A 13,864-nucleotide genomic window follows, 5' to 3' on the forward strand; every position below is an offset into this window, starting at 1 on the left:
TCCAACCGTGACACTGGAAAGGTTTGCTTCCTCCCGGGCTGCTCTTCTGGTCCTCTCAGATCTACGTTCGAAAGAGGCATTAGCAGAAAGTTAGGAGACATTTCATGTCATGAAAAAAAAAAAGAAAAGAAAAGTGAAAACATGGCAATAGCACCGCAGCTAACCTGATAGGACCGCTAATCGTCCACTTCAGCTCGCTTGCAATGAGCCGTAGGCGGTGGAAGGGCCATTAAACATGCATTTACAGACTAACACGGAAAGTGGTCTACACCCCCCCGCACACCTCAAATATAATCCCAGTGGACCTCGTGTTAGCAAACGAGTACTAAACTGGAAATCCCGCACGGCAGTTTGAGTTCAGGAGATCAGGCAAGCTTAATTTCCATGATTGAGATAGTGTTGAAATGAGTCATGTCTACTCCAGGATGAATAAACTGCAAATATGTTTGCCTCGTTAGCACTAGCAGTAGCCTTGTATTGCCTGAGAAACACACAGGTTGGAAACTGCTGTGGCCGTGGGCTCAAGTTTCTGCAGTTTTCCTCTGAACTTCTGCTCTTAGATTGCCACAGTGGAGATTTCTGAATTGGACGTAGACTACTGGACTCGGTCCAACCCGTCAGTATGAAGCTGGATGCAAATGGAAGACTTTTTTTTCAGCTTGAAGAGCATAAAAAGCAACGCCGCCTGCAGACAGAGGTTGCCTGGTTTTACTTTAACACCCAAATATACTACTCAGCACCTCTGTGTGTGTGTGTGTGTGTGTGTGTGTGTGTGTGTGTGTGTGTGTGTGTGTGTGTGTGTGTGTGTGTGTGTGTGTGTGTGTGTGTAAGTAAAAGAAATTCAAACACAAACACATAAGCAAATAGACTGTGTCAAATTCATCCCCTGCCTATTGAAACCTGTATTTTCCCACAGACCTTCTCTAACATCTTTGCATTCGTGCCTTCTAGGGAGGTTTACAAGCTGGTACCAAATGTGTTGCCGTCGATAATATTTCATGTTATTTTGTCCGAAGCGTTTTACTTTATAAACGATTCCGGTTCCCGAGAGCTCATGGTTGTAAACGTAAGTGTAATTATAATACATTTTATCGATTAAAAAAGTAGACGGGTGACAGTGGCCTTTGTGAGCATACACTGCCAATGCTTATAATAAATTAAAGTTGGTTTTTTTTTCTAATATCTTACTTCATATGAACCAATCTTGTGCGGAAATTTAATTTCTCCCACTGAAAACCAGCAAAAGGATGAACCGAGTTGCACGAATTGATTTGCGCTGACAGAAATGGATGATTGAGTTTATATCGGTTATTTACCATCAGTAACTTGATGCAACATTTTAGCAGCATTAACTTCATCTGTGCAGTAGACTGCTGAGCAGGAAGGCCTTGGCTGTACGGTGAACTTTTTTTGGGGGGGGGGGGGTTTGCAGAGGAAGAAAGGCACGGTGTAAACAAACGAGTGCGCTCCCTAAAGCAGTGGGCTCTCAACAAGACTTACTGGGACCAGCAGTGCTGCTGGTTTCCCGGCCAGCGGTTCGCCGCCTGACAGAACAGTAAACAGGCAGCAGCCCACTGAGGGTCCCGAGGACCAGAGATCAGAGCAGTGATACTCTACCATGCATGCACACCTTTAACCGGACAGGGGAGGACGTGTCAGCGAGGTCCGCTGGTGCGGTGCTGGGTTAGAAAAACAGATCTGGATCCACATAGGCCTCCACGGCACATGACTGGTGTTTCCAAACAAATACCTCGGTTTTGTTTTTGTTTTTTATAAAAATGGTAAGTCATCTAAGAAATTATTCAGAATTCCCATTTTTGAAATTAAAACCAATCTTAACATTCGTTTTGCTTCGATAAATTTGACGACCGTAATGGTAAATACTTTGCACAGCGTGGGTGGTTCTTATCTGGCACCCGGCCATGGCTCCCTGTGTACTGGAGCAGGCGTTCCTTCCTGTGCCAGGAAGGGGGGAGGAGGGGGGGGGGGACCAGAACCAGCATATGAAGACTGAAGATAATTCTCAAGTCATAGGCATTGTACTTAATTCCAGTTTAAATGTGACTATGGTAACGGTGATACGGATTTTACATTATGAAACTGATTGACGAGAAAAAAAATTACATTTAAAATTCTCGGCTAATCAACATTTGTTTGGTACATCGTCGACTGCATCGTCCCCTTGAGGCAAAGTTGCAGTTTGTGCTATTGGGCCATACAAATAAAATTGACTGGTGGTCTTCCAGGTCTCAGTCCAGTGCCGGCTAGACCTCCGTTTGTAAAGCGCTCTGCAGCTAGAAAAGCGCTATATAATATGCAGCTTGACTGATTGATTGACTGGCATCACTGGTGGAAGGGGGCCAGCCACGTGGGCATGGGCGAGGAAGGATGTCGGGTGGGTCTTTCAACCGACCCCCCAAAAAAAACAGGCCCAGGACAGTTAGCATAAGAACAATCAGCCCACACTAAATCAAAAGTCTTAGCATGCTATATAGTATAATAATAATGATAATAATAATAATTATTATTATAAAGTATGCTATATAACTGCAACCATAGTAGGTCAGAAACCAGCGTGCATACAGGATCCAGTGTTCAGAATGAAAAGGTCCAGTTTTGTTTTCTGTTTTTTTTTGGGGGGGGGGGGGCTTTGCGGTGCAGACATACAGACGATGTTCACTGGATTGAAAGCAGGCGGGATGAGGCGTGTGTAAGTGGACGGCTGGTGCTAAAAAAAATTTGGGGGGGGGGGGGGCACAATTTACCTTGGCGCAGCCCACCTGACAGCTGCTTTAGTGTCCACACAGTCACAGAGTTACTAGGAAGGACAATGTAGCCGATAGAGTTTTATCAGGGTCGGTAGACGGTGGATGATTGACAGTCGAGACGAGGCATCGTGGTGGGTGTGAACATGATTGACAGCCACGAGAATTGCCCAATCACATTAGAGCAAAAAACATTAAAACGATGCCAATTCACTGCCAATAAAAGTGGGCGTGTCTGGGGCGGCACAGAACTGCGCCCCCTGGAAAATCTGAACAAACCAATCAGACAGCAGCCTCAGGTCACCTGCTCGCCACAAGTTTGAGGGCTTACATGAGGTATGGTTTGGCCGGCGCCCCTCACCCAGGAAGTATATGTATTCAGACCGGAAGTATAGGTATTCAGACAGGAAGTATATGTATTCAGACAGGAAGCACCCAAATACCGTTTGAACCAATATTTAATGGCTGCTGACAGGCGCTCACAGACCGGAAACGCTTTTATGTCATCATTATTTGCATCATACCACTAAATTATATTTAACATGTTTAATTAGCTTTTCATCTCTTGATAGTTGAAGGGGGCGGCGCCCCGTACTGGCCAGCCGGCCCAGCACACTATACTATATTGCAGCCGCAGTAGGCCAACAACCAGCGGGCCTACAGGGTCCAATGTTCAGAACGGAGAGGTTCGGTTCTGGGGCCGGAGGAAAAAGACCGGGCGGGTGGGCTAAAGAGTGTGCGAGTGGGTGAAATTACAGACGACGAGTCCATCCCGTCCAAGCGGGCCCTGGAAATAGACGGTGTCTCATGGCCACGCGGCGTGAAGGTTAAACTCATTTACAGCTGAGCGCCGTCCCACGAGCGCTCGCTGAGGGGCAGAGGGCAAACGGGGGGGAAAGGGAAAGGATCTAATATTGTCTCAGCAGATTACATATCCCTAATTATAACAGCTGCCCGCTTTTGTCTAATGCCATCAACCCACCCGCTGAAAAGCAAACGCACGCGCGCGCGCGCGCGCGAATCACATAGCCGCACGCGCCTTTCTTGGTCAGAAACGCAAGATTAGCCTAATCAAAGGGGACTTCAGCACGAGACTCGCTACACGAAAAGGGCGCGTTGCCGTGTAAGGCAGAACGCGGCCAGAACGCGGCAGAACGCGGCCGGAACACGGCCGGGTTCGAGCGCGTCCGCGCCGGGGCGGCAGAGGCGCAAGCCCCCCCCCCCCGCGCGGGCGCGTGTCTTTAACAGGAGAAATACCCACGAGCGCAACAGTTGGACGGTCGACCCGCCTCCGGTCCGCATCAAAGCCGCCCCCCCGACCCTCCGGACCCCCCCGGCGTCGTTCGGGTTTGCGACGCGCAACTTTCAACCAAACTAGAAGGCTGGTAGAAGCGGGACGCGACAGGGCCGCACTCACCTGTTCCGGCTCATCTCCAGGCAACGGACGGCAAAACGCGCTCGAGGCGCACGGGCGCTCTTGAGATGGTGGACAATCCGCTCGCGCTCCCGCTGGCCTATACAGCTTAACGCGCGCGCGGGGCGCGGGGGCGGGGAGGGAGAGAGAGAGAGGGGGGGGGGGGCTAATTCCCTGACCGCCGTCCCGGCGTGGGGGCGGAGGTGTAGAGGCGTGCTGCCTCTTATCGATGCGTGCGAACGGGCGTAAGTGGATAGACGAGAGGTGGCGCTGGCGGGGGGAAGGAGGGGGGAGTCAAAACTGGACCTCCTCGTAGTGCCGTATGAGAGACCCCCCCCACCCACCCCCCCACACCGGGCTCATTACATCCACCTCAAGGGTAAACATGCGCAAATCCCAAGCATAGGAGCAACACAACAGGAGGGCGTGAAGAGGAGGTTTTTTTGCATGTTTATTTTTGCATGAGTACATATTTTCTATTTGGATATACTCCCCCTCCCTCTCTCCCCCCTCTCCCTCCCCTCTCTCTCCCTCTCTCCCCCCCCCTCTCTCTCCCTCTAGGTGCAGTGTTTGGACAAGCAGTCACACGCAGTGACGGACAGGACGGTGTGGTGGGTGCGGGTGCCGTTGGTGCACAGGATCGGGACGTGGAGAGGCTCCGTCTCCACCGCGGCGCAGCACACACACTTCTGCTCCACGCTGCCGCTCTCCAGGGAGTACATGGACTTGCTGCTACACCTCCCCTGGAAGACACGGCGATACAGAGGGATCAGGGTGGGGGCGGGGGGTGGGGGGGCGGGGGACAACATTACGTTTTCATTGAGCATTCTAGGCTAATCCTGCCGGACAACACGTATTAATAACCACCCATCCACCCATCCATCCATCCATCCATCCATCCATCCATCCATCATCCATCCATCCACCCACCCATCCATCCATCCATCCATCCATCCATCCGAACCGCTTATCCTGCTCTCAGGGTCGCGGGGATGCTGGGGCCAATCCCAGAAGTCACTGGGCGGCAGGCGGGGAGAGACACCCCGGACAGGCCATCACACACACACACACACACACACACCTAGGGACAATTCAGTACGGCTGATCCACCTGACCTACTTGTCTTTGGACTGTGGGAGGAAACCGGAGCCCCCGGAGGAAACTCATGCAGACACGGGGAGAACAAGCAAACTCCACACAGAGGACGACCCGGGACGACCCCCAAGGCTGGACTACCCCGGGGCTCGAACCCAGGACCTTCTTGCTGTGAGGAGACCGGGCTAACCGCTGCACCACTGTGCCGCCCGTATTAATAACCTTATCCTTAAATGTGTGTGTGTGTGTGTGTGTGTGTGTGTGTGTGTGTGTGTGTGTGTGTGTGTGTGTGTGTGTGTGTGCATGTGCGTGTGTGTGTGTGTGTGGTCCCCTCACCTCGCAATACTGCAGTTCTATCTGGTGTTCTGATTGGCAGTCATCCACTTTGATGTAGTTGAGCATTCCCGCCGTCTTGATGCACTCCGGCTCCGTACCTTCACACAGACACATGCGTCCTCTTAGCAGAAATAAAACCAGAGCGAGCACAGAGTCCATACGTACCAAGCGCGGGCAACACACTACTCACACATCTCACAGCAGCTGGTACCCATCTGGCTGACCTTCCCCTGGGAACAGAAAGAAGTGGAGGAATGACGTGAAATAACACTTCGTTGAAGGTGTAGGAGTTCGGGTGCGAACGCAACATAAGAAGGAAGAGGGGGTGTGTCGCTGTCGTACCCCCTTGTCCAGGCAGGCTTGACGGTCGAAGGGAGGGCAGATGGTCACTTTAGTCTGCAGCACCAGATCTCCTTTATCGTTCGTGCTACAAGTATAGCGGCTGCATCCGTCGACGTCGGTGGTGTTCACCTACGAGAGAGATGTGTGTGTGATGTGCTGTATGATAACATGCATACATCCACCCATTATCCAAACCGCTTATCCCGCCCTCTGGGTCGCGGCGATGCTGGAGCCTATCCCAGCAGTCATTGGGCGGCAGGCGGGGAGACACCCTGGACAGGCCGCCGGGCCATCACAGACTCCACACAGAGGACAATCCGGGACGAACCCCAAGGCTGGACTACCCCGGGGCTCGAAGCCAGGACCTTCTTGCTGTGAGGCGACCACACTAACCACTGCACCGCCGTGCCGCCTAAACATATAGAGGTTCTTGTAACTGAAGCCTTCATACTGGAAAAAAGAAGAAGAGTAATTTGGTAGTGAAGACAAAATAATGTATGTTCTGGCTTCCGCTCATTCACTGCTGAAGCCACCTGGGGGCCTCACAATCAGGAAACGAACTCGTTAGCGGGGAAAAAATAAAAAATAATCTATTCCCTGATGTTTTACTGATCTCCAAAAGAGAGACCTGTGCTTTATTTTGGTCCCCTCAAAGTGCATGCTCAGCTCCAGAGCTGTGGGAAGGATTCAGTAGCTTGCTCAAAAACACTCCAGCAGCAGGGCTTCCCGAATCAAAACACCACCCCTCTGCCCGAGTAGTACGTTCAATCAGAAATATCAAATCAGCCGTGTGTGTGTGTGTGTGTGTGTGTGTGTGTGTGTGTGTGTGTGTGTGTGTGTGTGTGTGTGTGTGTGGTGCTGTTTGCATGTGACAGCTTGCCAGGGTACGTCAGGTAGCCATAATGTTTTGTTCGTCTGGTTTTGTGTGTGCGTGCGCCCGTGTGCGAGGGCTGTTTGTGTAGCGGCTACCTGCAGATGGGTAATGCGTCCGTTTGGCCTTTGCAGGATGCAGGCTGTGGGAACACAGCGACCACAGCAAGCGTCTGGCTCCTGCTCCAGGCTGTAGCCCTGAAACATCAAGGTCAGCAGTGCACTTCAGTTAACATACAAGAGCACACAAAAACCATAGCAATTTTGTGAAAGTCAAAGGCAGCTTAAATCCAATTACCTCACTAGAACGGTCTACGGTCAAAATCATAGAGATTCTCATGATACGCAGGGTGAGGATGTGGTGAGAGGATGAGCAAAGTTTTGAATGACGAAAGATGGTGACAATTTCATGATTAATATAATGGTATGGATAATGACAAGGAAAACTATGATGATGATGATGATGATGATGATGATATAGGTGATGGTGATGATGGAGGTTACCTCAGGGCAGACGGGACATCTGATTTTCCTGCAAGCTAGTCTGTATTTCCTCACAGCCCCATTCTCCACCGAGCACTCACAGTGTGTACACACATCCAGCATCAACCTCTCCCCCGCCTGCAAACGCACACACACACACACACACACACACAAATGAAGTAGTTTCACAAGAAATATACTGTATACATTCAGTAGATTAACAGATTAATAGACAAATTGGAGAGGTGTTGTATCAGAGGGGTGGTGCAGAATTGGCTGAGAAGCTATTTACGTAACAGGCAGCAGTTTGTAATGATAGGTGAATATGAATCGTCATGCATGGATATTACTTGTGGTGTGCCCCAGGGGTCGGTTTTAGGTCCAAAGCTGTTCATTCTGTACTTAAATTATATATGCAAGATATCAAAAATAGTGAAATTTGTTCTATTTGCTGATGACACAAATATGTTTTGTTCTGGTGAGAATTTACAGCAGCTTTTGGAAGTGACCACAATAGACATGGAAAAATTAAAACAGTTGTTTGACGAAAACAAATTATCCTTAATTCTGGACAAAGCAAAGTTTATGTTGATTGGAAATCACTTAATAAATACAAAAGTAAAAGTAGGGATAGACAGTGTCCAACTAGGAAGAATATATGAAAATAAATGTCTAGGTGTGATACCAGACCACAAAATCTGCCGGAAACCTCACATAATATATTGTGCAAGCAAAGCTGGCAGGGAGCATTGCATCATGGGAAAAGCATATTCTGGATCATAAATCACTGTACACTCTGTACCGTTCATTTATTTTACCATATCTGATCTACTGTGAGTAGGTATGGGGTAACACCTACAACACCAACCCACAACCATTATGTATACAACAAAAAAGAGCCATAAGGATAGTTAATAATGTAGGATATGGTGAACACACCAACAAGCTATTTCTAAAGTCAAGTGCCTTGAAGTTCAGGGATTTAGCAGAATTTAACGCAACACAAATAATGTTCAAAGCAACAAACAATCTACTACCGAGTAATACACAAAAAATATTCTCAGATAGAGAAGGGGGAATATGATCTGAGAGGGAAATTGAACTTCAAGAAATTGTATGTTGGTACGACTCTGAAGAGCATGGGCATTTCAATCTGTGGGGTAAAATTGTGTAACAGTCTCAGCATGGAACTCAAGCAAAGTACAAATATTACACAGTTCAAGAAGAAGTACCAAGGACTGACTATCAAGAGATAGAGGGATGAAGAAGAGTTGTGTTAACTAAGTTTTATCTATCTGTAAACATTTCTTATTACTTTTGTTTTTCTTTCTAAGACTCCAAGTGGATATTTGGGTTGCACATAACATTGAGATCTGTTTATTCTTGGTACATGACATTAGGAGGTGTTTTTCTTTTTCTTTATTTTCTGTTTTTCTTTTCTTTCTCTCATGTTTTTCCCCCTTTTACTCCTATTGTTCACAGTAGTTGAGTTTGTATTGTGCAGCACAACTTGCATTGAATGTGAACTACACAGCACAGTGGGAGTTGAGGTTGAAATGTATAGTAGCTGAATTAAGTTAAGAGTAGGTGAGAAGGGGCAGGAAAAAATAAGTGTATCCTTCCTCCCACTCCTTTTCCAACGTGTAACAAATAATCCGACGCACACGGAGATTTGTTCGCCGAGTTTGACGTGTGGATTTGTTGATCACTTCAGATTATTGGCAATGGTTTATCTGTATGTTATATCCTAATCATTTACATATTCGAAATAAATCACCGTTCATTCATTCATTCATTCATAGCGTGGTTCTACTGAGACTGGTGTGCAGGATCACTTACTCCTATCACAGTGTGGTTGAGCACACAGGCATCCATAGGAGCTGTGGAGAGAATAGCATAAACAAGATTAGGGATAATGCCATTACCATACATTAAACACAATATAAAACCTTAGGCTCCAAGGGGCTTTACCCTCTTATGTTGGCTTTAGAGCACAGGCACGAAGCTAACACTACAGAGCCCTCTGCTGGCTAGAGGTTGAAGCTGCACCGTGGTACGTGCAAGTCTGATTGATGAATTTCTGCAGAAGAGGGCTTCTCTTTTCACTCCATCACACAAGGTGAAGAAGTAAAGAATCCTCAGCTCTGTGGTTTTCCTCCTCAAGAATCCCCTACATATCACCCACTTTGTGTTGTGTGCGTGTGTGTGTGTGTATGTTTGTGTTTACCACAGCTGCAGTGGGGACAGCAGTCCAACATGTCGCAGCGTAGCTCGGTTCCCAGGGGGCAGGCGGGGTTGTCCATCGGTGGGCAGCTGACGTTAGACGAAGCAATGAGCACCTCATCATTTGCCCTTACACACTTGTGGGAAACACATTTATCTCCTGGAGACTGCCACACCTCACCCACCTAAAGGTGGACAGGGTCGGAGGCATAGAGAGAACAGGAAGTAAGGCAGTTAAGATACCTACATAGCAGTATTGAAATCTCACTGTACTGTGCAATGAGGTAATGCCACAATTGGGTCAAAATTGTTCACGAGTCTTTCCTAGCATTTATTTTAACCTACTTGTAGTACTTGATAGGTCTTAGGTCTGAGCTGGTCTGGTGTGGCGTGTATCAAAAACACACATGTCTAGTGCAACACAAAGCTTCTCCCAAGCAAGTTGACCCCACCTTCTCGTGGTTCACACTGTTATCACTAACGGAGCTCTGGCTATAGGCGAATCGCCGGCGCCCTAGAAAGTAACCGGCCCCCTGCTACCTTGTTGGATTGTGGGATAGGCTATTTAGCCATTTAGCCAAAGGCTAAGGGCAGGGCAAACCCCGACAGAAAACCCCCAGAGGAGTAACCCCCCCCCCCGAGACCAATTACTATGGCCCACTTGAACGTGGACATATCCTGGTAATTGAGTCAAGGTTACCCCAGTTATGGGTTAAATAACAAAACAAACTACTGCCTTGTAGATGCCCTGGGAGGGGTAAAGGCTATGGGACCAACCCAGACAGAAATTGGGTTCCGAAGTAGTCGCGACCTCGGTCTACTATCAGCAAACTTGATGTCTGACATGGTAAATCTCACCAACATCAAGCGTGGAAAAATATTTGCTGGGAATTATTTGCAAATATCATTTGGGCTGGATGTGGTGTGGGCCTGCTGTCCCGTCACACATACATATCTGAGGCGCTCCCCTCTCAGCGTGTCGCCCGGCATCGGTCCCTCCGACTCTGACTCCACACAGCTGTCCTTCCTGCACTTCCCACAGCACTCTCCCTCTGATGGTCTGTATGACGAGCCCTGCAGTATAAGAAACAGCACAGGTACGATCACCATGTGTATGTGTGTGTGTGTGTGTGTGTGTGTGTGTGGGTGTGTGGGTGTGTGTGTGTGTGTGTCTTACCAGGGGACAGGTCTGGTCACAGACAGGCGGGGTACACTGGGCGATGTGTAAAGACATGTGACTGTCTTGCAGCTGGGTGCAGCTGCACTTCTGGCACTTCTCTTCCCATTGACTCCCCACTGGGTACACCACACCACCAACCACACACACCTGGCCAGGTAGATTGCAAAAACACAAGGTAGTACAGATAGAGAAACACAAAAAATGGGTAGTTTGATAGAGTTTGTAGTGCACTGTTATTTGTGGTCAGATGGGTAGAAGTACCCATACTTCTACAATTAGTCCTGTAATTGCACCCATATGCACATCTGGCTGGGAGACCTGGCATTGAATCAGCGGGTGTAGCAGGCTAGATTACCCCCCCCCCCCCCGCCGTTTGGCCTAGCCTAAAATATACCCTGGGGTATAAACTGGACTAGCCCATAATATACCCGGGGTATAAAACAGGCTAGCCCACTTTAACCTCGGGTAAAGTCTGGCCAGGGGGTATATCTTGGGCTGTTAATGCCGGGGGAGCCTGGTCTGCTGCATCCGGTGGGCCCGGGGACTGCGGCCCTGCCTGGAGCTGCGCCCAAGGAGGAAACACCGAGGGCGGTCTGACAGGATGTGGCAGCGGGGCAGGCTAAGCTAACTGCTAGCCCATGCACACCGGCAGTTTCGACAGTCATCCTGGCATTCATTCTCTTGGACAGGGATTTTTTTAAGTTATTTATTTATTTATTTATTTATTTTTGATATGTTGGATATATGTGTTCTTGTTGTTTGGATATGTGTGTTCTTGTAGCTTGGATGTGTTTTTGTCTTTGTGTTGCACTGCTGTGAGCTGGGGGAAATTATATTTCATTAAATGAAATGACAAATAAATGGTTCTGATTCCCGATAAACATTCAAACGTACATGTGCACGTGCACGTGCTTGCACACACACACGTGCACACACACACACACACACACACACACACACACACACACACCTTGTCAGGCAAGCAGCTCGTCTCTGTGCAGCCACAGTCGTTGCTGGAGGTGGAAGGGATGAAACCAGGGGGGCAGGACCGGGTGGAGTTCTGGCAGCTACACGCACACTCAAACACACTGCAGCACTGCGTCTTCTTGACTGACAGGCGGCGGTGGGCGGGACAAGCAGGAGCAGAGGCGGCTTGGAGCTCACACTCCTCCTGTTTGCACACTAGCAGAGGAGAGGTCGGGCGGTCAGACTTTCTGCAGAGAGAACATGCACGTGCGTGAAACAGAGCGACGGAGTTACTTACCACACTCATACATGGGCTGACACTCGCCGGGGTTTTTCAAGACCACAGTCTGTCCGTCCTCACAGCGGGGCACTTCTGGCAGATTGCAGCTTACCAGATCACAAACTGAAAGGTCAAAATGTCACAGCGTTGATCTTCTGTTTAGCAGACTGTTTAATGAGACTGGATTCACCAGCACAAAACTAGTGAGACTCCAAGAGGGTTATGTTTGGGGCGTCCGGGTAGAGCAGCGGTCTATTCCGTTGCCTACCAACACGGGGATCAGTGGTTCGAATCCCCGTGTTACCTCCGGCTTGGTCGGGCGTCCCTACAGACACAATTGGCCGTGTCTGCGGGTGGGAAGCTGGATGTGGGTATGTGTCCTGGTCACTGCACTAGCGCCTCCTTTGGGTCAGTCAGGGCGCCTGTTCGGGGGGGACTGGGGGGGAATATCATGATCCTCCCACGCACTACGTCCCCCTGGTGAAACTCCTCACTGTCAGGGGAAAAGAAGCGGCTGGAGACTCCACATGTATGGGAGGAGGCATGTGGTAGTCTGCAGCCCTCCCCGGATCGGCAGAGGGGGTGGAGGAGCAGCGACCGGGACGGCTTGGAAGAGCGGGGTAATTGGCCAGATACAATTCGGGGGAGAGAAGAAAAAGAGGGCTGTATTTTACCGCAGTAAATCGTTTACCTTTAAGGATTAAGTATGGACATATAGTATATTTCCGAATACTCAGATACTTCAGTTAACGCCATGCAGGGCTTTACCAAGATAAAAAACAGCTGCTCAAGAAAGCTCATAGTATGTGATGTAGAATAAATGGGGGGGGGGGGTGTTAATGCACTCGCTGACGCAGGCGACTGATAAAAACAGATGGTTGAATGGTGCAGTTGCCTCAGAATCCTTCTCAACTTTGCCCTCCCGGTCGTTTAATTAGCTCTGTAAAGAGTTTTATTTCCCCCTGTGAATGGCTGCCTGCCTGCCCTGCGGCATGTCTCGCGACCCCCAGCACCGGCACGTGGAAAACAGATAATTTCTCAGTTAGAGACGTCTTTTAACCAAGCAACGCAAAGCCATATCTACAATAACAGCCCGGCTGACGATAGCTCTTTGCAGGAGATGGGGATTAAATAGAAACCTTAATCATTTACCAATACGAAGGATCCCGTCTAATAAAGACCACTAAGGTGACTTGATGCGGGCTCAATAATCCTGGTAAGAAAATCAAAGAACGTTGAATCGGTTCATCTAGACACAACGTTTATTAACAGAAACTTTCTAAGACAAGTATCTACATGGAGATTTGGAGATATATATATATATGTATATATATATGTAGTGTACCGTACATGGATAAATAGACTCGCTAGCCCTCGGCTAACGGGTCTGACCCCTTGGTCGACTGGTTAACGTAGTCGCCTGTGGTGCGGGAGACCCGGGTTCGCGTCCCGGCTGCAGCTTTTCCGGACTGCCCCCCCCGAATTCGCTACATTGGTGTCAGAAGTAGCAAATTCGGGGGGTAGCCGGGAATCCGCCACAACCAGGACGCGAACCCCGGTCTCCCGCACCACGGGCGACTACGTTAACCAGTCGACTAAGGGGTCTGACGCGTTAGCCGAGGGCTAGGGAGTCTATTTATCCGTGTACGGTAAAATATATTTTTTTTATTATTATTTAAGAAAGAGATGTGAGGGCGTCCGGGTTGCATAGCGCTCTATTCTGTTGCCTAACAACACGGGGATCAGCGGTTCGAGTCCCCGTGTTACCTCCGGCTTGGTCGGGCCTCCCTACAGACACAATAGGCCGTGTCTAAGGGTGGAAAGCCGGATGTGAGTATGTGTCCTGGTCGCTGAACCAGCGCCTCCTCTGGTCGGACGGGGCGCCTGTTGGGGGGGAGGGGCGACTGGAG

General features: G+C 49.2%; 1 protein-coding gene across 2 annotated transcripts in view; it reads right to left on the minus strand.

The window, feature by feature from the left end:
• Nucleotides 1–4,722: 4,722 nt before the first annotated feature.
• The window catches only part of vwf (von Willebrand factor), a 42,517-nt gene continuing 33,375 nt past the window's right edge, over nt 4,723–13,864 (minus strand). For both annotated transcript variants that reach the window (XM_056281664.1, XM_056281663.1), the window contains 12 exons: nt 11,973–12,077; nt 11,679–11,890; nt 10,706–10,855; nt 10,480–10,602; nt 9,533–9,713; nt 9,145–9,185; nt 7,327–7,443; nt 6,922–7,020; nt 5,953–6,081; nt 5,801–5,840; nt 5,611–5,708; nt 4,723–4,922 (listed from right to left, as the gene is read on the minus strand). In XM_056281664.1, coding sequence (XP_056137639.1) covers nt 4,737–4,922; nt 5,611–5,708; nt 5,801–5,840; nt 5,953–6,081; nt 6,922–7,020; nt 7,327–7,443; nt 9,145–9,185; nt 9,533–9,713; nt 10,480–10,602; nt 10,706–10,855; nt 11,679–11,890; nt 11,973–12,077 — 1,481 coding nt within the window. In that variant the 3' untranslated portion in view covers nt 4,723–4,736. The remainder of the gene's footprint in view (nt 4,923–5,610; nt 5,709–5,800; nt 5,841–5,952; nt 6,082–6,921; nt 7,021–7,326; nt 7,444–9,144; nt 9,186–9,532; nt 9,714–10,479; nt 10,603–10,705; nt 10,856–11,678; nt 11,891–11,972; nt 12,078–13,864) is intronic.

This window comes from Lampris incognitus, chromosome 6 (genome assembly GCF_029633865.1).
Source record: "Lampris incognitus isolate fLamInc1 chromosome 6, fLamInc1.hap2, whole genome shotgun sequence".
Lineage (NCBI taxonomy): Eukaryota > Metazoa > Chordata > Actinopteri > Lampriformes > Lampridae > Lampris > Lampris incognitus.